At 36.5% G+C, this 23,716-nt stretch overlaps 3 protein-coding genes across 10 annotated transcripts; 2 read left to right on the top strand and 1 right to left on the bottom strand.

Moving 5' to 3' along the window:
* Positions 1-239: 239 nt before the first annotated feature.
* On the bottom strand, positions 240-1,327 carry nupr1b (nuclear protein 1b). Its single transcript, XM_055194354.2, has 3 exons — positions 1,048-1,327; positions 772-907; positions 240-557 (listed from the first exon to the last, which is right to left on the bottom strand). Exons 1-2 carry the CDS (start codon positions 1,145-1,147, stop codon positions 780-782), a joined length of 228 nt encoding a protein of 75 aa, XP_055050329.1. The 5' UTR covers positions 1,148-1,327; the 3' UTR covers positions 240-557; positions 772-779.
* Positions 1,328-5,023: 3,696 nt separating this feature from the next.
* Positions 5,024-8,132, top strand: sgf29 (SAGA complex associated factor 29). 5 transcript variants are annotated; one of them, XM_055194363.2, is made up of 10 exons: positions 5,024-5,228; positions 5,505-5,580; positions 5,702-5,777; positions 5,934-6,006; positions 6,234-6,298; positions 6,382-6,511; positions 6,611-6,757; positions 6,851-6,886; positions 6,970-7,132; positions 8,001-8,132. In XM_055194363.2, exons 2-10 carry the CDS (start codon positions 5,506-5,508, stop codon positions 8,115-8,117), a joined length of 882 nt encoding a protein of 293 aa, XP_055050338.1. In that variant the 5' UTR covers positions 5,024-5,228; position 5,505; the 3' UTR covers positions 8,118-8,132. The 5 variants fall into 5 exon arrangements, with proteins under 5 accessions (XP_055050338.1, XP_055050336.1, XP_055050337.1 ...); XM_055194361.2 differs by having other exon boundaries at positions 5,025-5,228; positions 5,501-5,580; XM_055194362.2 differs by lacking the exon at positions 5,024-5,228 and adding an exon at positions 5,258-5,299 and having other exon boundaries at positions 5,501-5,580.
* A 352-nt stretch (positions 8,133-8,484) lies between these two features.
* On the top strand, positions 8,485-23,691 carry LOC129436304 (protein spinster homolog 1). Of its 4 annotated transcripts, XM_073857450.1 has the most exons (19): positions 8,485-8,683; positions 9,534-9,647; positions 9,843-9,897; positions 10,026-10,137; positions 10,921-11,001; positions 11,224-11,461; positions 11,585-11,732; positions 14,580-14,783; positions 15,613-15,678; positions 15,770-15,906; positions 16,054-16,205; positions 16,489-16,555; positions 16,697-16,839; positions 19,071-19,223; positions 20,370-20,559; positions 20,807-20,872; positions 20,973-21,071; positions 21,176-21,344; positions 22,717-23,691. In XM_073857450.1, the coding sequence occupies exons 1-19, from the start codon at positions 8,672-8,674 to the stop codon at positions 22,785-22,787; spliced, it is 2,277 nt and encodes a 758-aa protein (XP_073713551.1). In that variant the 5' UTR covers positions 8,485-8,671; the 3' UTR covers positions 22,788-23,691. The 4 variants fall into 4 exon arrangements, with proteins under 4 accessions (XP_073713551.1, XP_073713550.1, XP_055050331.2 ...); XM_055194356.2 differs by lacking the exons at positions 8,485-8,683; positions 9,534-9,647; positions 9,843-9,897; ... (2 more) ...; positions 11,224-11,461; positions 11,585-11,732 and adding an exon at positions 12,975-13,213 and having other exon boundaries at positions 14,583-14,783; XM_055194355.2 differs by lacking the exons at positions 8,485-8,683; positions 9,534-9,647; positions 9,843-9,897; ... (2 more) ...; positions 11,224-11,461; positions 11,585-11,732 and adding an exon at positions 12,976-13,213.
* Positions 23,692-23,716: the final 25 nt, after the last annotated feature.

The following is a 23,716-nucleotide window of genomic DNA, read 5'->3' on the forward strand; positions in this document are numbered from 1 at the left end:
ATTGTGAGAGATTGCTTTCTTGGTTGCAAAATGTAGAAACTATATATGCAGAAATGTAACCCATGCATTTCACAACTAGCCATATGGGTGAGAGATCTATGTCTGTGGTTGCACTTTTTACATTTTTGTGCACTGCACATGCTTTATATTTTGCAAATATTTTGAGCCACGCTTTTAAAATAAAAACACAAATCAAGTGTGTTATGGATGGAGAATATCAAAGAAACATCAGGTCAAAATTTTTTATGAAAAGTCTTTTTATTAAAAGAACTTTTTAAGACAATTGTACCCTTAAAACACATGCCATGGTGTAAACATTAAAATACAATTAACCATCACCTTCCCATGCACATTAGTTCATCTAAACAGGTGCGCATTTAGGGCCCACCCAATTCACAAGAGTGGTACGTCTGACCCATAGCTTTGCTCAACCTCAGCCCACTCATTTAATCCGAACCCCGAGCATGAGGTTCAGGAACCAGTCATTGCCGACGCCTGCTGCCCATTTCTTGCACAGAGACCTGTGGTCGGTTTCCAGTTATAGCCGTCCATTAAATCTGTAAAGACAGGCGTGGACATTCAATTAAAACTTCTGAAAAAGAACGCGTTTAAATACATAGGTGTGTTGCACCGATCGGGGTAGGACATCAAAGTACCGCGAGAGCGATACATAAGCAAAGCTTTCGAATCTCTCTCGCGGTATTTTGATGTCTTACCTAGATCGGTCTGCCAAGCGCTCCGTGAAGTTTAAAACAACTATTTTCGACAAACCTTTCGGATCACTGTTTGGCTTTCTTTTCAGCATTCTGGAGTTTCTCCACGATTTTTCTTTCGTGACCCCCGGGGTTGTGTTTGTTTGTGTTCAAGCTCGCGTCCTTCTTAGTTCTGCCTTTGCGACTGGCGCCCTCTGCAGTTCACACAGCGAAAACACAAATCGAATTACATAGAATTTTACCAAATAAGGCACAACTTTGGAAAAAGACCAATTTTGTTTTTAAGTAACGTTAACTCTTTTAATATTTATCTATTTTTAGTGAAGAAACTTACCGGTATAACGGTCTGTTAAGTTGTAATATTCGTATTCATCAAAGTAGCGGTCCTCAAAGGTGGTAGGTTCAATGTTTTTCACGTCAACGTGGTTACTCATTTTTCACAGTAAACAGCCAACAACAACAAAAAACAATAATACAACTTTTAAGAGTAACACCACACGAAGAAGACAAACTTTTTACAACTCTGTAATTTAAAAAAAAGCTAGCAGAATGTAGACGATGCTCAGCGGTAGCTCTGCTCTTCTTTTTCTTGGCTCTGCTTTGTTTATGTCTGCATTCGTCTTGTTTTTAAAGAAGTCGCTCCGCCCTCGTTTCTTTCACCTCCCTACTGCACGTCGGTCAACATGACCAAATAGAAAGATTGCATCAGAAAGAATAGTTAATATTTGTTAACTAGACCTCACCCTCTGCCAGAAAGATGTCATTCATATCAGATGACCTTGTTTTTGTTATGACTTAAACTTTCATTTATATAACCTGATAAAAATGTACATTCAAAATCGTCTCTGTTGCTGTTTGTGTAGTAAGGCAATTATAAAATGTGTTTTTAATGCATTTGCAAAATATTTGCTTTAATATTCTGTATGTGTGTGCTCTCTCTGTTTTCGTCTTTTTTGTTTTGCCTATTCATTGTTGCCAATTATTTACCCCAGACCATTACACCTGTCCAATCTGATTATTGTTATTTTGGCTGATGTTGTTTTAATGAGATCTATTAAACAACATTGTCTTTGAATTCCACCAGGAGCAAAGCAGCAGAAAAATATGCATGTTTTGTTTTTATGCAATGTCGTTGACTATTCTCTCTCGTATCTTGCTATGTAAATTCACTTGTGATTTATTGTGTATTGCTTGTGTGGAAAAAAACAAAGGCTATGGCCCTATCACAATAGGTCTGGGTAATAAAAGTTACTGAGATATCAAATGCTCGTGTGGTGCCACCAAGCAAAACAAAACTGCATTATAGCAGAAACAGAAAGCAATCTGTCATCCATTGCTGGAATCCAAATTGTCTGCCGCAAAGCCCAATCCATTATCCATCAACTTCTAGCAAACATAACTGCACCATAAAAGCAATGACCACACCTCACTTAAAGATCTGTTTTACCCTGCTGTTGATTTTAATAACATTTGCAACAGTAAACTCAAATGCAATCTCACATATCTGTATTATATATGTGTTGTATAGTATATGTGTGTGTACCTAAGGGGACTGTTGGGCCATGCTGGTATTTGCTGCTGGTAAAATGCATTGATGGCTATTCAACAGTATAAATATACATATTTAATTATTTTATAGTAGATATTTTGCTGACATGTTTGCAAAAGAAGGTTTTTAATGTGAACATGACTAATGATATTTTGCTCCATATGCTTCTAACTTTAAAACAAAATATAAAGTAGGTCAAAGTGTTCTTGTGTCTGCTAGTCATAAAGTACATAGAGTTTTACAGCTATAGATTTATAGCTTTTAATAGCTATTTAGACGTTTATTGTGCATGTATTCACCAGCAAAGTACTTGTTTTTTGCTCTTTATTTTTGACTTTTTGCCATTTAAGTGTAATTTGTCACAGGCCTGTGTGATGTCTGACTTCTGTGGATATTTTTGGCCATTGTAGTTTACAGTAAGACTCTTGTGGTTTTGTGTTAAACACTAGTTTGCTGTAACTGAGTGCTATTCAGTTTTTCTACTGTAGTCAAAAATTCCATGGCGTGTTTTTGTGCATGAAGTACGTGAGAAATGAGAGAGTTATGCTGGTCCTTGGCAAGAGATGAAATAGATAACACAGCTGTTCTGTCTCCATAAGACAAAAACAATACTGAATCAGCACATACTGTACAGTCAGTGTGTCAGACTCAGTACAAACAGAAATGTTTTTTTAATTCCTGGAACTTAATCTTTTTTACTAATAAAACAAAAACATTTTCTCTGTCTATTTGCTTTAGGTTTTACTTTTTTATACTTTACACTCTTTTCTTGGCTCTCAGGTGAGTATCATGTGAGAGTCAAGTGTTCAGTACAGCAAATATTTACAAAGTTATTAGGTATGCTTTCAGCTATGACAACGTAAGCTTTCTAGCCTTTTCCTGCACATACCAGGATTGCTGCGTGCTGAATAAACCAACACGTCACTTTCTGTTTTGTTTATTACATTGTCCTCAAACCTTCTCTGTTGAAAATTAACTTCACATTATCTCATTTTTCATGTTCTTTGGACACAGTAAAGTCCAGGTCAGATAAATTAGGTGTTATTTCTATTTGAATGACCTACTACTGCTTTATTCAGGTTAATATTTCATTTCTATCAACTGCTTATTTCCCCATATGGTCTCTATTACATGACATATCAGCAAGAACATTGAGTATTATATATTATATGGGTGATTCTCACGAAAACTTGGTTTTAAAAATGTCAAGCATGAAAATGTAAAAATTGCTTAAATTTACTTTTTTTCCCACCAGACATTGAAAAACAAAGTCTGGAGTAAATGGGAACATTAATTTAAAAACTTTTACTAATCATTTAACACTTTTTGTAACATAATTTAAAAAATTAGTCCTAAAAAATCTCATTACCAGAAAACATCAACACTGACATATTTTCAAAATGACATGACAAACCTGAAAGAACATAATTTGGAGATTCTGCACATGCATTTAACATCAAAGTATTATGCTTCTATTAATTAAATTAACATTTAATAAGCATCTGTTGCGGTAATGATAATCAAAATGTCGTGTACGCATTCTGACAAGACAATATTTCAAATTAACTGTAAAAAAATGATCTTACTTGGTAGCCATCTTGAAGTAACTGGTCCATGTGCTTGGTCACTCAAAATCAAACTTTATTAAAATTCTGTATGTGTGCTTAAACTGTTCTCAAAAAGTGTTGCAGAGGATGAGAATATCAGGCATGGACACATAATTTTCCTAATTTTTCTTCATTATTATTATACATGAATATTCAGTAAATATTTTTTCTGTCATCTAAAGTAGTCTAGCAAAACATCCATTTATTTTTTTTTCTTAATATTTTTGTGTTAATTTGATTAAATTACAACATAACGCATGTTCAAACACAGCCGGACACATTGCGGTAATGAGAATTTCAGCAGAAAATGAGATAAAATTTCCAATTATAAATTCTTATGTTGAAATCACACATTGTGCAAGGTAGAACACAGTATTGTGTTAATTCTGATGCTTTTTAATGTTACTATATTACACATTTTAAAGCTAAAATCATTAGTGCCGTGGTGTTTCAATGGTTCTGTGAGAATCACCCATATACTAAATAAACATGCTAATACAACAGAATGGGCATTAAAATGGGGGCCAATATTTATCAAGAACACTAAAAATGAAAAATATAAATTGAAAGCATAATTCTGCACTCTAAACCAAATTAATATAGCCTATTACATGGTGGTGATAATGATAATCCTGTCTTTTATGCACTGTAAATGTTTGATTCCTCATATAATATACATTTAATAATTAAAATATGATGTTATAGGACAAAATGAAATTTCTGTTTTAAGGACCCCCTCGAAAACGAGATGGTGCATCTCAAGGGTGTTATACTTTAAATAAATGTCAAACTATTTCAATGAGATTGTATCACAATGTCCAATGGGATTTTTTAAATTCAAATAATATATTACAATATCCTGCAGGATATTTAAAATCAAATAGGATCTTATAGGATAAACTGAATTCCACTAAAATAAATCTGAATGTCCAATAGGATTTGAAGAATCCATTAGAATCCTACATAATAACTGAAATTCCAATATGATTTTTGACAAGGTCATAATTACACATAATTAATATATTGCCGTAATATTGCGTGTATTTTTATGTATGTGTACATGTTATTACATATCGTTATTAAGTTATCGCTTTAGGAAGTAGGCTTTTGTAAACATGGTCCACAAAAAGAAAGCCCCCACTTGAGACCCAATAACGCGTTTTGCACGCACGCATGTAGTTTGTCCCTTCAATGTGTCCGTACGAGGGCTAGCAAGAAGGCTAACCAATCATTGCAAAACGAAAACAATCACTAAAATTCATCAAGGAAGGCTAAAAAACAAATAAATGGTTTTGTCTTAATACTTTAAATACTATAGGAGACGTATCTGAAGGTCATCAGCGAACGGTGTGGTTAAAGGTGAGATTTACGTTGTTCTAGTCTAACAGGGCGCGCGTGGAGGGTGTGCAAGTCGGCTCCAGCCCATCCATGTACTCAATCTGGATAAAAACAATCCTCTGCTATATGCATTATTAGAATTATTACCATATTAATTATTATTATTTGTATTGTGCATTTATGCATAACTTATTTGAAGTTTCAAAACCTAGATATAGATTTAAAACACCAATTGTTGTAATTCTGCAATTGTTTGATGTATTGATTTGTTATTATTGTTTTTGTTGTCCCAGACAGGATGGCTTTAGTATCAGCAGACACAAAAATTGCAGAGTTCCTTAACGAGCTACATCAACTCATAAAACAAACTCAGGTGAGCATAACACATTTTGGGTAACTGTTATGTTGCTATGAGACACACTTGCTATAGATTTATGCCATACTTTTGTGCACCCTGTTTATCTCCCCCCTAAAAACAAAACAAAACAAAACAGGAGGAGCGATTAAGAAGTGAACACAATCTTCTCAACATCCAGAAGACACATGAAAGGATGCAGACAGAAAATAAAAGTAAGGAATGGTTTCATCATATGTGTTTCACAGCAAAATAATTTTTTATTTTAAAGCATGCTATTAAAATTATACAGTTGCTTATATATCTCTAAATTTGCATCTCATGTCTAATTTTTTATCTGTTTTAATGTTTTCTTTGACCTCCTCCCCCAGCATCTCCATACTATCGGACAAAACTAAGGGGTCTTTACACAACAGCAAAAGCAGATGCTGAGGCTGAATGCAGGTAAGTTGATGTGATTGTTGTAGTCTTAACTAACTGCAAAGGTGCATTCTTTCATACCAAAAATATGCTGTTGACAACTGACATTTTAAACTAAGGTTAAATAGCCCCATCTTGTGGTAGGTTTGCCTCAAATGTCCTCAAAGAGGTTTTGATTGGACAGGCAGTTGTTTTATTTCTTGTTTCTTCAAAGTATTGAATTACAAGATTTGTCTGCATTCCTCCCTCAGTATACTTCGGCGGGCGCTTGACAAGATTGCAGAAATCAAATCCCTTTTGGAGGAAAGACGAATTGGTATGTCTTGGATGCAAGTGTATAAATGATGTGTATTTGTGTGACAATTTTGAAAGATAACTGATTGTCCCCCCCTTCTGCAGCTGCCAGGATGGCAGGGGTATACAGTGACACTGACCCTCCGAGAAAGACCATGCGCAGAGGTGTTCTCATGACCCTGTTGCAGCAGTCAGCTATGACCCTACCTCTCTGGATTGGCAAACCTGGGGAGAGGTACTTGTCCTGGAGTTTCCTTTAATTTCTCTTACACTTATGTCATCTCAGATTTATTTTGTTTTTATTTTGCAAATTTGTACTTTACTTGTCTTTCAGTCCTCCCCCACTATGTGGTGCTATACCAGCAAGCAGTGACTATGTGGCTAAGCAGGGGGACAAGGTGGCGGCACGTGTGAAGGCTGTGGATGGAGATGAGCAGTGGATTCTTGCAGAAGTGGTCAGCTACAACCACTCCACCAACAAGTAATCTACCAGTTGATTTAAGCAAAGAGGCCACTTGCAATAGTAACTTTAATATGGATTCCTAAACTATTTGTGAAATCTTTTTTTAATCAGGTATGAAGTGGATGACATTGATGAAGAGGGTAAAGAGTAAGTATGATTTCCTCTGCAAACTGATAGATACATCTAAATAGATCTATCTATAAAATAAAATTGTTGTTTTCTGTGTTCAGGAGACACACGCTGAGTCGGAGGAGAATTATCCCTCTCCCACAGTGGAAGGCAAACCCAGAGACGGACCCAGAGGCTCTGTTCAGTAAAGACCAGCTGGTGCTGGCGCTCTATCCACAAACCACATGCTTTTACAGAGCCTTGATCCACACGCCACCACACCGGGTGAGAGACACAAAATAGGAAAGAAAGGAGGGATTGATTGAAGTGTGGTAATAGAGGAATTAAAGGTGACATAGATTGATTGAACGGAGTATTTATCCTTGTTCTGTGATGTGACATGTAGACACATTTTTTTTGTTTGGGTCTGTAATGCCTTAGAAGCTTCCTAAAAACCTCTCTCAGATAGCTCTATTAGGGTGGGGGATTTTAAAGAAGTGGTTTTGCACCTATTTGGCTCCCCCTACTGACTTAACTTGCAATCTCATTACTGATTGGCTGACTTCGCTGCCACTCAAAAAATGTAGCCAATTATTTTAAAGTGGAGGGGCAGTTAGATGCCTGTGATGTCATAAGCATCAGTTTTTCAGATTGGGCTGTTTTCTGGCTGACATTTCTAAAAGAGGAGTTTCTATGAGACTGAGCTGTTTAGCATGTTTAGCACTTTTTGTATGTTTGTGAATGTGGGTAGACTACCATTATTCAACAAAGACAAGGTAAAATGGTTTTTCATTCTCTGTCCCCTTTAAAGATGCTTCTGTAAGATACATTATATGTGAACCTTTCTGTAAAATCCAGGCTAAAGTCTCATAGAGTTAACATTGATTTTATTCCTTGACATGGCATTACATCAATCAATCAATCAATATTTCAAGGAGTTATATGCTCTTTACATTATGTAGGATGATTTTATTTAGACAGTAAATATAAAAAAATGACTTTTGGCCATAAGGATGCACAAAGCGGATGTGTTGGTTAAATAAGTGCATTCAGTTAGTAGTACATGGAGGCACAAGAAATGACAAGCTAGGCCAGTTATGTATAAGTAGATACATATATTTCTCATAATTATACAAATATCACTTTTTTTCAGCCCCAGGATGACTACTCTGTGCTGTTTGAAGACACGTCTTATGCTGATGGCTATTCGCCACCTCTCAACGTTGCCCAGCGATATGTAGTGGCCTGCAAGGAAAACAAAAAGAAGTGACAGGAGGAAACAAAAGCGAAAGAATAAAAAATGGATAAAGAATAAAAATGGGACATTGTTTGCAAAAAGTAATGTCAACCGCATTATGATTATTATGATAAGGAGTGAAAAAATGTGAACAGAGCAACCAGTCTTTGTTTTGATGTTTCTTTTGTTTATTTTTCTCTGTTGTACATAGTGTTGGTATGTTTTATACTGTATCTTTTTGTATGATGTTAATGTGGGTCTAGTTGAACTGCAAGTGAATTATGCAGAAAATAAAACCGTTTTGAAAGTTAAACAATTCAAAACTTGTGCTTTATTAGAGGACCAATAATAATATCCAAAAGAGTGGTTTGGGGTTGATCAATGGCTTTTTCATTTATTTAATTAGGTCCTTTACAGTCCTTTGTTTATTAATTTTTTAAGTTTAAATTAATAAACATCAATCTATATCGTTATAATTCGTGCTGAATCTACTTTTATAAATCCACTACTACAGAGCCTAGTATCAACAATCGCTTTGTGACGTCACTCGGCATGCGCGCACGGCTTTGAGCGCGCGGAAGCGGATCATGGCTGATCGGGTGAGATATCTGTTATGCTTTTCTTCAGAAAGAAGTTTTACAACTTTGATTTGGACCGTTATCTCCAAATGGACATTGACTCTACACCTACGGATGTTCGTCGACAGAAAACAACGCAACGTTTTTCCACGTAGTTTTGCTGTAAACACTAGCACACTTGCTAATCAGTGATGGTGTTGATAAATAAATTAGCATAAGTCATGATTAGCATTACGCAATTTACCGCTTGTTTAGATTATACGCTTCCATCGTTTCGTGTTTTTTAAGCTTGTGTAAACCTTAATAGATTTTACTGTTTCTAGTTATTAATAATGTTATTGTCCTTTGTATATTTCATTATAGCGATGAAACGTTACGTTTACATGCACGTGTCCAAAAATTAGTCATGTTTTAATTATAATAAAACGGTAGTAACCGTGTATGTTTGCGAAATAAATACAATTTTATTAACAAAAAATTTTTTTTGTTAAACTATGGTAGTTTATACAGCCGTGCCCAAAAGAATGGGTGAATGGGCTGCACTGGCTGCCGTCAGTCAGGATGTGTCCCAGAAGTTGATTGACAACATGCCAGGGCATGGCAGAGGTCTTGCAAAGAATGGTCAACACTGCAAATATTGATTTTCTTTGCATAAACTTGATTTAATTGTCAATAAAAGCCTTTGACAACGAAATGCTTGTAAATATACTTTTGTTAAAATTGTGAAAATTAATATTTGTGTTATTCTCAAAACGTTTGACCATGACTGTAGTAGGGGTGGACTTATGTTACAAATAATTAAGCAGTGTATTTACAGTGTATGTTTAATGTGTTTACATTATGGTATAACGGATGAAATATGTTATTCTAGACATCGGACAGTGAAGGGGATGCTCCTGTATCAGACTCTCCGAAAAGGCGTCCCAAACGTCGCCGCATTATCGACCCCACATCCATCACAACAGTACCCGTTTATTCCAACAAGGTGGGGTAAACACCACAATTTCTTTCTTTGATGACCTCAAACAATCTAAAAAACTGCAAGGCTTTTAAAAACTGCTCTCTTGTTGAAACCCCCTATCACGCCCTATATTAAATTTATTAAGGTCTTGGTGACCTTTAAAACGTTGAAATATGGCTGTATTGGTTTATGTTAAATCACATGTTCATTCTGCTTTAGGTAAACAGGTCCTTAAATCTGAAGCCAACGACTTTCACACAAAACAATTTCACGGGTAATTCAGTGGTGCTCCTCAATTTGTAATTACTCAATTTGCCTCTTAATTTTAAATTTTTTGATTAATTCCTTAACGTGTGTAGGTTAAATCCAATGTCACTATCACCTTTCGCTTTAAAATTACAGAGGAGGAAAAGGATGGTCCTCTATGGTCTCCGCCTCCACCACGAACAGAGAAACAGTCAACAAGCATCAATCTGAGTGATTCAGAGGAGGAGCCACAACAGATTCAAGCTCCGTAAGCAATCAGACTTTAAAAAGTCAGACATCTTCATATTGGTCGATAACCTGCTTGGGTGAATTGTGCACTTTAACGGGATTGGGATAATGTTTTAGTTAATAATTCATATTTTACATTGTTTAGATATTAGTCAAATTTAAAGGTGCAGTGTGTAAATTTTAGCAGCATCTAGTGGTGAGGTTGTGAATTGCAACCAACGGCTCAGTCCACTGCTCACCCCTTGCTTTTGAAACGCATAGAAAAGCTACGGTAGCCGCCACTGGAAAAACATGTTATCGTACAGCTTAGTAAAAAAGTTTGTCCGTTAAGGGCTTCTGTAGAAACATGGCGTCACAAAATGGCGACTTCCACGTAAGGAGACCCTCTGTGTATGTAGATAAAAACTTCTCATTCTAAGGTAATAAAAACATAACGGTTCATTATAAAAAGGTCTTTATACACCCCTGAAAGTATAGTTTTGTATATTACTTTGCATTTCTGTCAAGAGATTTTTTTTTTGCTAAAAATTACACACTGCACCTTTAAATAAACATTGTTTATTTAAATTTCAGTAACTGTATTTCATTTTGCCAAGAGTACATTTTGACAAAAATTCTAGGCAAAGGGTGACTACATTGAAGGTGCTAAAAATACATAATAATTATGAAATGTGTTAATGGTATTGTGTGCAATAAGGCTGCAAAATTAAAATACATACACTATTGTTAGGGTCAATGTATTGCGCACAGTACCATCAACACTGTTGACCTACTATAATTTAACTTTTATCTTTACTTTCAGGGAAATTCTTCGCTCCCCCTCTCCACCTCCACCATGTAGTCCACTGGTCAAACAAAGCAGACAGGCAAACCAAAAAATAAAGTGAGTGTCATCTTTAGTACTGATCTATTTGTGACATCGTCTGAGGTGGGTTTTAGCATGACTTTTCTCATCCGCTCTTGTTATCATACATTTTCAAACAGTGTTATCAGATTTCCAGAAGGATAAGAAAGTAACAGTATTAAAAGTAATGAAATGAACAAATAATAAGCCCAAAGTAAAGCACATCGGGTTTGATATTTTCTCTTTCTGTGTTTTCAACAGGAAATTGGATGCTATTGGCTCTTTTGCTTGTCTGTCGCCTGTGAATCAAGAACCTGTTATTGAGTACAGAAACTCTCCATCTCCTGTAAATGATTATGATGAAGATGATGAGATCATCATTCTTTCTGACAACAAACGGAAAAGACGTCACCCGAATACTGAGCACAGAGACGTGGCACGAGAAATCTCACTAAAATTCCGTTGTCGAACAGAATTGCACAAAATTCCAATACTTTCTGTAAGTGGAATAAATACACTGTATGCGTTTGCAGGCTTTGAAATCGTGACCTAGACTATAAAAAATATATTCAAGCTTCCTGGAAGATAGGTGTTCTTATATGTACGTGACTTTCAATTGCAGACAGCCCCTTTGAGTAAAGCTGTGGAACAGCTGGCCATTAAACTTAATGTCCGGCACAGCCAAATTCTGTTATTAAGAAAAGATGTTGAACTTCCGGTTCACTCCTCCGTCAGTGAGCTGGGACTTGGCATAGCTGACATAATAGACTGTGTAATAAGAAAATCTCTTATTGATTAAAGGTTTTCTATCTTTAATTTTTTGCAATCCAAGTGCATTTATCACCCTTTATTTTCTCCAGACTGTGTAATAAAAGAGGATAAACAAGACGAGAATACTAAATGTGATGTCATTACTCTGCGACTGCAAGGCAAAGAGAAAGGATCGACGCAGGAGTATTCATTGCAAAAGGTGTGTATGGCATGCTGGATGCAAGCCAAGATGAAATGAAGATACTTTGCATCTTAAATATAGTAGCTTACTGTCTTTAAATATGGTAATTATATTAGGTAACTCTTTCTTTTTTATTCAAGACTGCTCCTATAGGATCCATCCTGTCTCAGTATATTTCTGGGCTTCCGGCCAGTGACAGGCGGAGGGCTAAATTCCTCTTTGATGGGTCAAGGATCTCACATGATCAGACTCCAGCTGAGCTAGAAATGGAGGATGGTGATGTCATTGAAGTTTGGGCCTAAATGCTTTTACTTTCAGTGTTGTTTGGCGTTGCGTACCTACACCATGTTCTAGATGTAATGTAATATGTGTCTAAAAGACTGGTTTCTGTGGTTCATAAGATCTTATCTTATTTGATGTCTTTTTGTAAAAAAAATATAATTAATTTTTACATTGTTTACGTAAGCCAGATTTATTTAAGAATTGTTGAAATGTTCTTTATTTTTAATATAAAACATTGAATTAATTAAAATAAATTTAATAAAAATTGAATTTTTTAAAATTGCATTGCTTCATTTACTGTCTGCCTAAATGGCTCTAAATCATAATTCACTGCAGAATGCTGTAGTCGCCATTCATGTGAACTCCTGTTATCTCAGGTCATTGATCAGTTCAAACTATTAATCAGTCTTTTACATGTGCATTAGTTAGTGCTGCTAAAACACTAGTGATTAATCAGTAAAGTAGGCTAACCAAAGATTCAAACTCATTGCTGATTTTGTTAGTATCTTTTATAATAGTTTGTTGGTGTAATGTAATAAACAGTGAAAAAAACAATTCGTTTTAGATAATCTAAATTATTTTGAATTCTTCCTGTCACAAATAAAAAAAAATGCAAATAAACAACAAAATAGTAAAGGTTTAAACAACTAACTAAAAATAATTTCTTGTAATGTTTGTTAAGTATACATTTTCATGTTGTAATCGATATAGATTTATTACTGTTTTAAATATTGCAATAATGACCCAGGCTTGTGTCGCGTGGGTGTCACATGACTGGACAGCGGAAGTACTGCGTCACACCAATATGGCGTCGTGCTGAGTTCATCGATCGGCAACAACAACAAGTCGTTCCGCTGCACAGTTTGGTTCAGAGCCCTCCACTGAAAATTTAAAGATGTCCACACGGGAGGTCAGGTAAAGGTTATATCCTAAAACATCTCGACAATTGAAAGGTATCCAAAAAGCGGCCGGAGACAGAACTTTGTGGACGCGCCTGCCTCTGCTTTGCATTTCCAGGTAAACAACAACACAAACGTCAAGGCACAATACTTTACACATGCATTTAAAAGCCAGTAATGTATTTCACATGGCTAGTTCATATTGCTTTATTTATTAGATGTCTGCCTTGCATATATAAAACGACTGGAAGCTTGTTCCTTAGTTTGTTGATACATTTTAATGTTTTGCTTTTTTTAAACAAACACACTGTGTGCTTTCTGTACATCTAAAATTAATAGAGTGCTGTACACAACAAGATTTTTGTTTTTGCTTATTTAAAACACTGCCTGTGGAATATTGCCTAACGTAGTGTCATGTACATAGACAAGTATTGGTCAACAGCAGTCATCAGATGTGATCAGTCAGCACAAACATGTTGGGGTTGGTTGGATTCAGCTGACATGCTTATCTTAGTTCAAAGACACAGATTACAAAAAGTGGATAAAGAGTCTTCTGTCAAAAAACAAAATCTTAGGTCAGGTTTAGATTATGTGTTTAGGCAATAGTTTTATTTCCTGGGTTGATGCCATTCCTTTGTAATTAAGCTGTAACATATGTGACACTGCCTGTGAATGATATTACAAACATCAAAGTTTAATTTAGCTCACTTTAGTTTCAATCTACAGTGAATATTAAAGATAACAAGGATGTAATATTTACATTACATATGATGATTTTATATTGAAAACAGTAAATAACAAGAAATGGTTAACTCATAGGCAGGGTCACATGTGTCCAGATGTTCATGTGATGTTATATTTAGTAATATCAGCACATACACAGCTTTCTCTTAACATTACTCCCAACCCTGTTTTCCCCTGGTCACTGTATTCACGTGACATTCTGGTAAGATTTGACATCACGCGACTTGCATCTGTGTCTACTTCCCATTTTCGGTGTCTGTGTTATACTCCAGATGAATTTGGTTATAAACATACTTTATGCATTCAGTCCCAGTGGAGTCTGCTGTAGTTTAGTGCACTAGACTTTGGCAGTATTCCTGCTTTTTCTTGACTAATGGTTCATCTCACAGAAGTTACATCCTCATATGGTTGAGATTATATCAATGACTGTTTGCATATTAGTGTATAGACTCAGACAGGGGTGGACTTTGGTAGTTTTGTCCTTTAGCATTGAACACGAAACTGTCCAAAACTGTCTCAATACTTTCATTTTGCTTCTGGGAGGAATTTTTGTGACAGACCAAACCAACTACATTGCAGTAAAAATTTGCTAAATGTTTTAGCAGACTCCTTGTATGTGTATTATTGCACTTGTAAAGTGTATTATTTTATTTTTCTATATTTGCAAACTCATTGCTGAAACATTTGGCTTCTGCTGGTTGAAAGAGTTGTTCTTTAATCCCTTGTTAATTCTTTTCCAGCAGTGATGTCAGGTGAGCCAGCAGACAGCACGCCCTTCTTCTCAGATGATAATAAGGGGGAGGAGCCTACAGAAAATGGGGCGGTGTCATCTCCGCCAGAGGAGGAGTCGGCTAGTGGAGTGTCTAGTAGTAGAGCTAAACTGACCGTAGCTGTACTCTGCTACATCAACCTACTGAACTATATGGACAGATTCACTGTCGCAGGTAACAGTGCCATTAGATTTTTTTGTAGAAGTTCAAGTTGAACTGACACTGAAATTCACTGGGATGTCTCACAAAGCAAGTGTCTGTACACGTGACCTCAGTTCATACTACAGTCCATCTTGTTCTTTTTGTTCCTGTTAAAAGAGTTTAAAGGTAAATCACATGATTAAGTGTAAAGAATTATAGCTGAATAAATGTGGTCTGGCTTCAGTTTGTATATATTATTGTTTATCAAAGTTAGTGGACATACTTTTGGCTTTAGCTGTAGAGACATTTGTTGGAATGCAAAAACAAATTCTTACACTTACACTGTATTTTTTTTTGCTGCCTTAATTTTTTTAGTACAATCAAAGTAATTTCTAAATGGCCTTACTTACAGTAAGACATTTACACTTTTCTGGTTAAAATGTGAAATAGTAAGTTGAAATTACCCAATTTGATTATACTTAAGAATGTGGGGTGGTTCCCCGGACAGACAGGGCGTATCCTAGTCCCAGACTAAAATGTAAGTTTGAGCTCCCTTCATTTAAAAACATCTTGCACTGACATATCTCAACATATATCAGTGCCATTTTTGTCTCAAAATGCACATCAGTCTTGTTTTTTGTAAGTTATGCTTGTAAAAACTACTTAAATGTCCTAAAATGTCCTGAATTAATCTAAACCCTGACTGGGAAACTACCCCACAGTGTAATAATGAGTGCTTGAGTTATTGATAGAACTGCTGAAATACTTCAGGGTTAGTTAATATTGAATCTACAATATATTTACACGAAAGATGAAAATAATAAAACCGTGATATCTTAACACTTACATCCTACCTTAACAGGTGTACTTACTGACATTGAGAAATTCTTCAAAATTAGCGATGGAAAATCAGGGCTGCTTCAGACAGGTGAGGATTATTTTCAATATGTGGGATTTGTACTTGTCATGAGATTGTATGTGTGTAGATATTTTAATGTTTTATTTGACATTATTCTTAGTTTTCATCTGCAGTTACATGTTCCTGGCTCCTCTGTTCGGTTACCTGGGCGACAGGTATAACAGGAAATTGATCATGAGTGGTGGTATTTTCTTCTGGTCTTTAGTGACATTGGCCAGCTCCTACGTCGGCAGAGATGTAAGTCCCGCACTGTATCCATCAGGCTTTCCAAATGCTTAAAAATCAGCTTTATATGCTGATTTTTATTATCTGATTGTTGTTGCCTTTGATTTAGTGTCTTAAAGATTTAAATCGTTATTAGGAATGATGAGAGATTTTTTTTAGCATTTCTGGGCGCTGTTGTTGACTCGGGGGCTTGTGGGTGTAGGGGAGGCCAGTTACTCCACAATCGCTCCCACCATCATTGCTGATCTGTTTATCAAGGAGAAAAGGACCAACATGCTTTCCATCTTTTACTTCGCCATTCCTGTGGGCAGGTGAGACCACACACACACACACACACACACAAAACTTTTTCAATTTCAATAAAGCAATATGCTCACTTTTCAACTCAAAAAACATTTCTAAAACAATGACTTTGGTTCTTCCCCATTCATTTACTTCACTTTAAGTAAGATGTCATTACCTAATGTCCAAGGTCTTTTGAAAGGTCCATACATTAGGGTTCAAAATCGGTTTCTCTGTAAAGAATATTGGATTCACTGGGGTTTTTTTCTCTAGTGCTGAACTCTCATTCATATCTGCTGTTTTTATCTTCAGTGGTTTTGGTTATATAGTGGGTTCACGCGTGGCTGCTGTGGCTAAAGACTGGCACTGGGCTCTTCGGGTACGTCCGCCCCATCATTCTCCTTGATTAAATAATATTTTTAAGTGTGTTATATATCTGTTAAACTTTTTTTTTTTTTATATCTCCCTTTCTATTGTTCTCTCTGCCTTTTGTGAAATTCTGTGAATTTTTCTTTAATAGGTGACCCCTGGCCTGGGGCTGCTGGCAGTGATCCTGTTGATATTTGTGGTTCAGGAGCCAAAGCGCGGGGCAATTGAAGCTCATTCAGAGGACATGCTGCACAGAACCAGCTGGCTGGAAGACATGAAAGCGCTCTGCAGGAAGTGAGTCATCAAGAGCTCATGTTGCCTTTGAAGCATTATTGATATATGTGTGTGTGTGTGTGTGTGTGTGTGTGTGTGTGTGTGTGTGTGTGTGTGTGTGTATATGTATGTATATGTGTATGTATGTACAGTCTTGTTCAAAATAATAGCAGTACAATGTGACTAACCAGAATAATCAAGGTTTTTAGTATATTTTTTATTGCTACGTGGCAAACAAGTTACCAGTAGGTTCAGTAGATTCTCAGAAAACAAACAAGACCCAGCGTTCATGGTGTGCACGCTCTTGGGGCTGTGCAGTTGGGCGGTTGGTTGAGGGGGGTGTGTTCAAAAAAATAGCAGTGTGGCATTCAATCACTGAGGTCATCAATTTTGTGAAGAAACAGGTGTGAATCAGGTGGCCCCTATTTAAGGATGAAGCCAACACTTGTTGAACATGCATTTGAAAGCTGAGAAAATGGGTCGTTCAAGACATTGTTCAGAAGAACAGCGTACTTTGATTAAAAAGTTGATTGGAGAGGGGAAAACCTATAAAGAGGTGCAAAAAATGATAGGCTGTTCAGCTAAAATGATCTCCAATGCCTTAAAATGGAGAGCAAAACCAGAGAGACGTGGAAGAAAATGGAAGACAACCATCAAAATGGATAGAAGAATAACCAGAATGGCAAAGGCTCAGCCAATGATCACCTCCAGGATGATCAAAGACAGTCTGGAGTTACCTGTAAGTACTGTGACAGTTAGAAGACGTCGGTGTGAAGCTAATCTATTTTCAAGAATCCCCCGCAAAGTCCCTCTGTTAAAAAAAGGCATGTGCAGAAGAGGTTACAATTTGCCAAAGAACACATCAACTGGCCTAAAGATAAATGGAGGAACATTTTGTGGACTGATGAGAGTAAAATTGTTCTTTTTGGGTCCAAGGGCCACAGGCAGTTTGTGAGACAACCCAAAAACTCTTAATTCAAGCCACAGTACACAGTGAAGACAGTGAAGCATGGAGGTGCAAGCATCATGATATGGGCATGTTTCTCCTACTATGGTGTTGGGCCTATTTATCGCATACCAGGGATCATGAATCAGTTTGCATATGTTAAAATACTTGAAGAGGTCATGTTGCCCTATGCTGAAGAGGACATGCCCTTGAAATGGTTGTTTCAACAAGACAATGACCCAAAACACACTAGTAAATGGGCAAAGTCTTGGTTCCAAACCAACCAAATTAATGTTATGGAGTGGCCAGCCCAATCTCCAGACCTTAATCCAATTGAGAACTTGTGGGGTGATATCAAAAATGCTGTAAAACCAAGAAATGTGAATGAATTGTGGAATGTTGTTAAAGAATCATGGAGTGGAATAACAGCTGAGAGGTGTCACAAGTTGGTTGACTCCATGCCACACAGATGTCAAGCAGTTTTAAAAAACTGTGGTCATACAACTAAATATTAGTTTAGTAATTCACAGGATTGCTAAATCCCAGAAAAAAAATGTTTGTACAAAATAGTTTTGAGTTTGTACAGTCAAAGGTAGACACTGCTATTTTTTTGAACACACCCCTTTCAACTAATTGCCCAATTGCACAGCCTTAAGAGCGTGCATATCATGAATGCTGGGTCTTGTTTGTTTTCTGAGAATCTACTGAACCTACTGGTAACTTGTTTGCCACGTAGCAATAAAAAATATACTAAAAACCTTGATTATTCTGGTTAGTCACATTGTACTGCTATTATTTTGAACAAGACTGTATATGTATATATGTGTGTGTGTGTATACGTGGTTCATATAAGTGGTTCAATTTCAAACTGTGCACTTGTACACTGTTTAATATCTGATAATTTTGCTTCGCTGGAACAGGTTTTTTTCTGCAGCAGTTCCTTTTCCTGACTACTTCCATGACTATAGCTGTTATCTGAGACGTAAATGTAAAAAATAAGCTGATTCGTTTGGAAACACGTTTGGAAATGTTTCCCATAATCTGAAAAATCATTTAAGGTGTATTTTTAAAAGTTTGAAATTACTTTTGTATATCAAAATATAGTTGTGCCAAACGTATTAATTTTTTTTTATTAGAGAATTAAAATTTTATTAAAAAATGTTTGAAATTGATGACTAAATAAAAGCAGCTGATAAGAGCCCAAAATAGAAGTGAACTCCTTCAGTGTTGTTTAAAAAGCATGTCTAAATAGATAGAAAATATTATTTTCTACCTAAAATGTATATATTTTTCTCTTCCTATTTAGCCACAGTTTTGTTCTGTCCACGTTTGGCTTCACAGCTGTGGCCTTTGTGACAGGATCTTTGGCCCTGTGGGCTCCTGCATTTTTATTCAGAGCGGGTGTCTTCAATGGTGAGAAACAGCCATGTTTCAAGGACAACTGTGATGACTCTGGCAGGTAATTCCCCCATTCTTACTGTTACTTTTGGCATAATGTAAATGGTTCGTTGGTTCATTGCTGTTACCTGCTCTTATATTACATTTATATTAAAAAACAATTTCAATGTATATTTTATATATTGTAATTTTCACAAAATGCATTCCAGAAAAATTATCTTCTAAAAATATATAAACATCAAAATATATCAAATGAAAAAACAGGCTGTCTGCTTTCAAACAAACAAAACGAAAAAAAATAAAAAGTTTCATCCCATCTATATTTTTTTCTCTGCGTATAAACTCTTAAATATGGGTATTTTTCTTTAAGATTAAATTTTTTTTTTTAGCAAAAAGCTGAAATAATAGCATTTTTGTGAAGGAATTTTGTAAGAGATCAGATTCAGAACGATTATCAAAACATACACAGAGCTTAAAGGACAAGTTCGGTATTTTACACTTAAAGCCCTGTTTTCAGATTGTTTGATGAAATAGAACGGTTTCGACTGAAATTTGGACGTGTGATGCTGGCCCGAGAGTTTTTGGGTGTTTGTTGTTTCGCCTCCCACCTTTATAATGGCTGTGTGGGTGCACGGGAACAATCCTTCCTAAAATGCATTGAACTTTGGTTTGGAAGGACGTGAAACTCACCGAGTGGTCAGGGGTGTTTCAGGTCTTTGTAAACAAAAGTTTAATGCATTATAGGAAGGATTGTTCCAGTGCACCTAAACACACATTGTAGAGGTGGGAGGTGAAACAACAAACACCCGAAAATTCTTGGGCCAGCATCAGATGTCCAAATTTCAGTCAAAAGCGTTCTATTTCAGCATAAGCGGTCTGAGAACGGGACTTTGGGTGTGGAGTACCAAACTTGTCCTTTAAAATGAGTAAAAAAATGCTTCAGTTTTATATAAATTGGGTAAGTGCGCCGTCTAGTGGATAATCCCGGTATTACAGATTAACATAAAAATTTATCAGGAACAGTTTTTTTATGCAAATGTTTTCTCTTAATTGACGAGAACTCGTCAATGGTGGGGACAGAGTTAATTGTTTTTCTCTTTTTTTATGCATTCCTGCATTTCTTGTCAAGCTGCTTCAGTGCAATAAAACATTGTTAAAAACACTACACAAATAAATGTGACTTGAATGTTCCTGTGCTCTGCCTTAGCCTGATTTTTGGTATCATCACAATTGTAACTGGTATCCTGGGTGTGGCGAGTGGCGTGCAGGCCAGCAAGAAACTGAGGACGAAAACCCCACGCGCTGATCCACTGGTCTGTGCGACAGGACTCCTTCTGGCCGCTCCTTTTCTCTATCTGTCCATCATGTTTGCTCAAGTTAGCACGGTGGCCACTTATGTAAGTCCTTCCTTTACCTGTATGTGTCTGTGCGTGTGACCTGTCCGATTCCCTTGATTTTTCTGCCATTTTAAACCTCATCTAAAAAGGCTTAACTAGCCTTTTGTTCCTCATCCTGAAAATGTTTGCAGTTTTATACCGATACCGCAGTCATATAGCAGTGGTTGAATGTAGGGCAGTTTTATGCTGACTGTAATGGTGGTTTTGTACTAAATGCATGTATGCGTGTTCTTGTTTTTTCAACCAGGTTTTTATTTTCTTTGGCGAGACGTTCTTGTCTATGAATTGGGCCATAGTTGCAGACATTCTGCTGGTGGGTTTCATTTTCTATTTGGATGTCTTATCACTTCAGAAGACTAGAAATGTGGTGCATATGGCATTGTTGATGTTCATTTGTTTCCCTATCCTCTCAGTATGTAGTGATCCCCACACGGCGCTCCACAGCAGAGGCCTTTCAGATCGTCCTCTCACACCTGCTGGGTGATGCTATCAGCCCTTACCTCATCGGAGTGGTTGGTCTATCTCTAACACACACACACACACAGTTTCAGAGATGTTATTTATCAGGATGCCAATTAACATGCAGCCCCGTTTCTTTCCCCTCCTCCGTGTTTAGGTATCAGACTCGATAAAGGCGTCAGACTCGTACATGTGGGAGTTCCGTTCTCTTCAGATATCCCTCCTGTTGTGCTCCTTTGTGGCCGTGGGAGGCGGAGCTTTCTTCCTGGCTACGGCCTTCTTTATTGAGAAAGACCGAAATCTGGCTGAAAATTATGTGCCCTCTGGTAAGTGATCCAAGTGGTTCTCATGCTTTGTAATTCTTATTTTTCCCATTGTCAAGATTAATATATCAGGGTTCCCACTGGTCCTTGAAATCCTTGAAAGTTTGTGTATCTGGGGGGAAAATTCAAGGCCCTGGGAAATGTTTTAAAATATACATGCATAGATACAGGTCATTGAAAGTGCTTGAATCTATTTTATGCAAGAAAAAATTTATATCATTCCCTGTGTAGTGTAGGATAATATCATAAAATTCTAGACTTTTTAAGCACACGTGCTAAACTGTTCGATTTAAATGCTTATATCTTCTGTATGCGAATGTTGATTCATACCAAAATGCTTTTTTGCATAGTTGTGTTTGACACATTAAACGTCTCGTGTTATGTATGTGACTGTTGTTCCCTGAGAAGGGAACTCCCTTGCCAAACTTCCTGCATTCCTGTTACGCCACCTTTGGCAATATTTCATATAGCGATATACTTCCTGGATCCCGCGTCACCCTGTCTTTGTCGTTAAGCCTCACCATTGGTTGAATTTGATATACACATTCAGACACACTCGCCCTTGGGGGCGTCCCCAAAGTGTCACCTGACGCAGCGCGAGTTCCCTCGAAAGGTAACACGATGTAACCTTGCTCTCACTTGAAATGTGTCCCCACATTTAGTCCTTGAATTTGATGGTATTAGACCTGGAAAGTCCTTAAAAGGTCCTTGAATTTGACTAAGGTGTGGGAACCCTGTATATGATCACCCCTCCACACAGCCTATGATTTAATCACCTGGAGGTCTGATTTGCTGTTTTGTCATTGTGTTTTAAATTAATTCATTAATTCTGCTTTCGTTAAAATCACAAAAAATGAGGTTTCTGTCACACTTTTAGTGGTTTTACCAACAAAAGCCACTAGGTGTCAACAGTTAGCTGCATTATCTTGTCACAAATTAATAAATTACTGGCTCTGCATTGTTTTTAATGCAAAACGGTTTTGAAATATGGAAATTAGATTCTTAGAGCTTTCCAACGATATATAGGTTGCCAACATTTTTGAAGATTCATAGATTTATTTGAAGAATATTAGAATTATGAATATATACAAATTCATATGTACTCCTGCGGGGTCAGTGACAATTAACAAAATGACTGTCACTTTACAATTTCTATCATCAAATGGCCTTGAAATATGAAATTATTGTTTTAAATATGTAATGCCAAACATCCCACCTGTGCGACAGTGATGGTAATAAAGATATCAAGGTTCTTTACATTATGTAGGATAACTAAGACATCAAACACAGTTCACAGTCAGGGTCACATTTTGTCATTTAGGTCCACTTTGTCATTAAGTCTGTTATACTCATGTACGTTTTCTTCTTTTTTCAGATGATGCACCAATTGTTGTTCCAAAGAGTGAGGGGTCCCCTAAAGTTTCAGTGCCGAGCGTTTCAATTTGAGGAGACAAAAGGATCGGGATGGTTCTCAACTCGGGAACCAGCACTGTGATTGGTTTAGGCGAAACACTGTTTGTGCCGTCCACAGCCAATCCTGCAGAAATGTCAGACAAATAATCGCTGACTGGACAATCTCCACAATTGGGGAATTTTATAGTAATTTATTATGCTTTTTTATTTTGTTTATATCCTTAACACCAAACCATTGATTTGGAAACTCAGAAACTAACAAACATTCAGAAATGTGTTTCTTGCTTTCCAAGAGTCAAGTGGAAGTAGAAAAACGTAAGTGGGTGACATGAAGAATGGAACACGGTTGTTATTTCGAGACATTGTTTTAGCTTTAATTGACATGCATACTATTTGTGTTTTAGATTTCATACAATGTAAAAATTTAATTTTAGACCTTTTTATAGAAGAGGCTCTGAATAGATTTTTCAAATTGCCATCTATCGGTGGCTGTCCTCATAGCAACATATAAACTAAAACCTAAGGCACTGTCTTTTCTTTTTTTTTTTTTGCATTTTATGCAACAAACTGACTAAAAAAACAGCAGAAACCGACTCAAGCAATGCACTGAGGCTTGCCTAGATCTGCCTTTACAACAACATGTCTTTGTTTTATTGCTTTTCTACCATGCAACATTTCAGCTTTTTTATGATCTTTTAGAAAGGAACCAAAAAACAAACACTAATGCTGCCATCACATGATTCAAACATTACGCTTCTAATTTTGTAATATTTTAACTGAGAGCAGGTTATTGTGCATTCCTTATACTGTGGTGTTTTTATTTTTGTTAAATTTTTTTCCCCAACGGCAATACATTGAGCTAATTTACAAGACATTGCTTGTTAATCTTATTTTCTTACTGTTACTTTTATAATATTCAATGACAGATTAGCTCTAATTTGTGTCGTTTTGGTCCCTTCAAA

Source organism: Misgurnus anguillicaudatus, chromosome 19, assembly GCF_027580225.2.
Source record: "Misgurnus anguillicaudatus chromosome 19, ASM2758022v2, whole genome shotgun sequence".
NCBI lineage: Eukaryota > Metazoa > Chordata > Actinopteri > Cypriniformes > Cobitidae > Misgurnus > Misgurnus anguillicaudatus.

Excerpts from the sequence above, each read along its gene's own strand:
- LOC129436304 (XM_073857450.1), top strand. Across the intron at positions 15,679-15,769 it reads ATCAGGGCTGCTTCAGACAG|TTTTCATCTGCAGTTACATG; the intron begins GTGAGGATTATT and ends CATTATTCTTAG. Across the intron at positions 16,206-16,488 it reads TTCGCCATTCCTGTGGGCAG|TGGTTTTGGTTATATAGTGG; the intron begins GTGAGACCACAC and ends TTTTATCTTCAG.
- nupr1b (XM_055194354.2), bottom strand. The coding sequence starts at position 1,147 with ATGAGTAACCACGTTGACGTGAAAAACATTGAACCTACCACCTTTGAG. Across the intron at positions 908-1,047 it reads CTTAACAGACCGTTATACCG|AGGGCGCCAGTCGCAAAGGC; the intron begins GTAAGTTTCTTC and ends TGTGAACTGCAG.
- sgf29 (XM_055194359.2), top strand. The coding sequence starts at position 5,298 with ATGTACTCAATCTGGATAAAAACAATCCTCTGCTATATGCATT. Across the intron at positions 6,299-6,381 it reads TTTGGAGGAAAGACGAATTG|CTGCCAGGATGGCAGGGGTA; the intron begins GTATGTCTTGGA and ends CCCCTTCTGCAG. Across the intron at positions 6,887-6,969 it reads ATTGATGAAGAGGGTAAAGA|GAGACACACGCTGAGTCGGA; the intron begins GTAAGTATGATT and ends TTCTGTGTTCAG.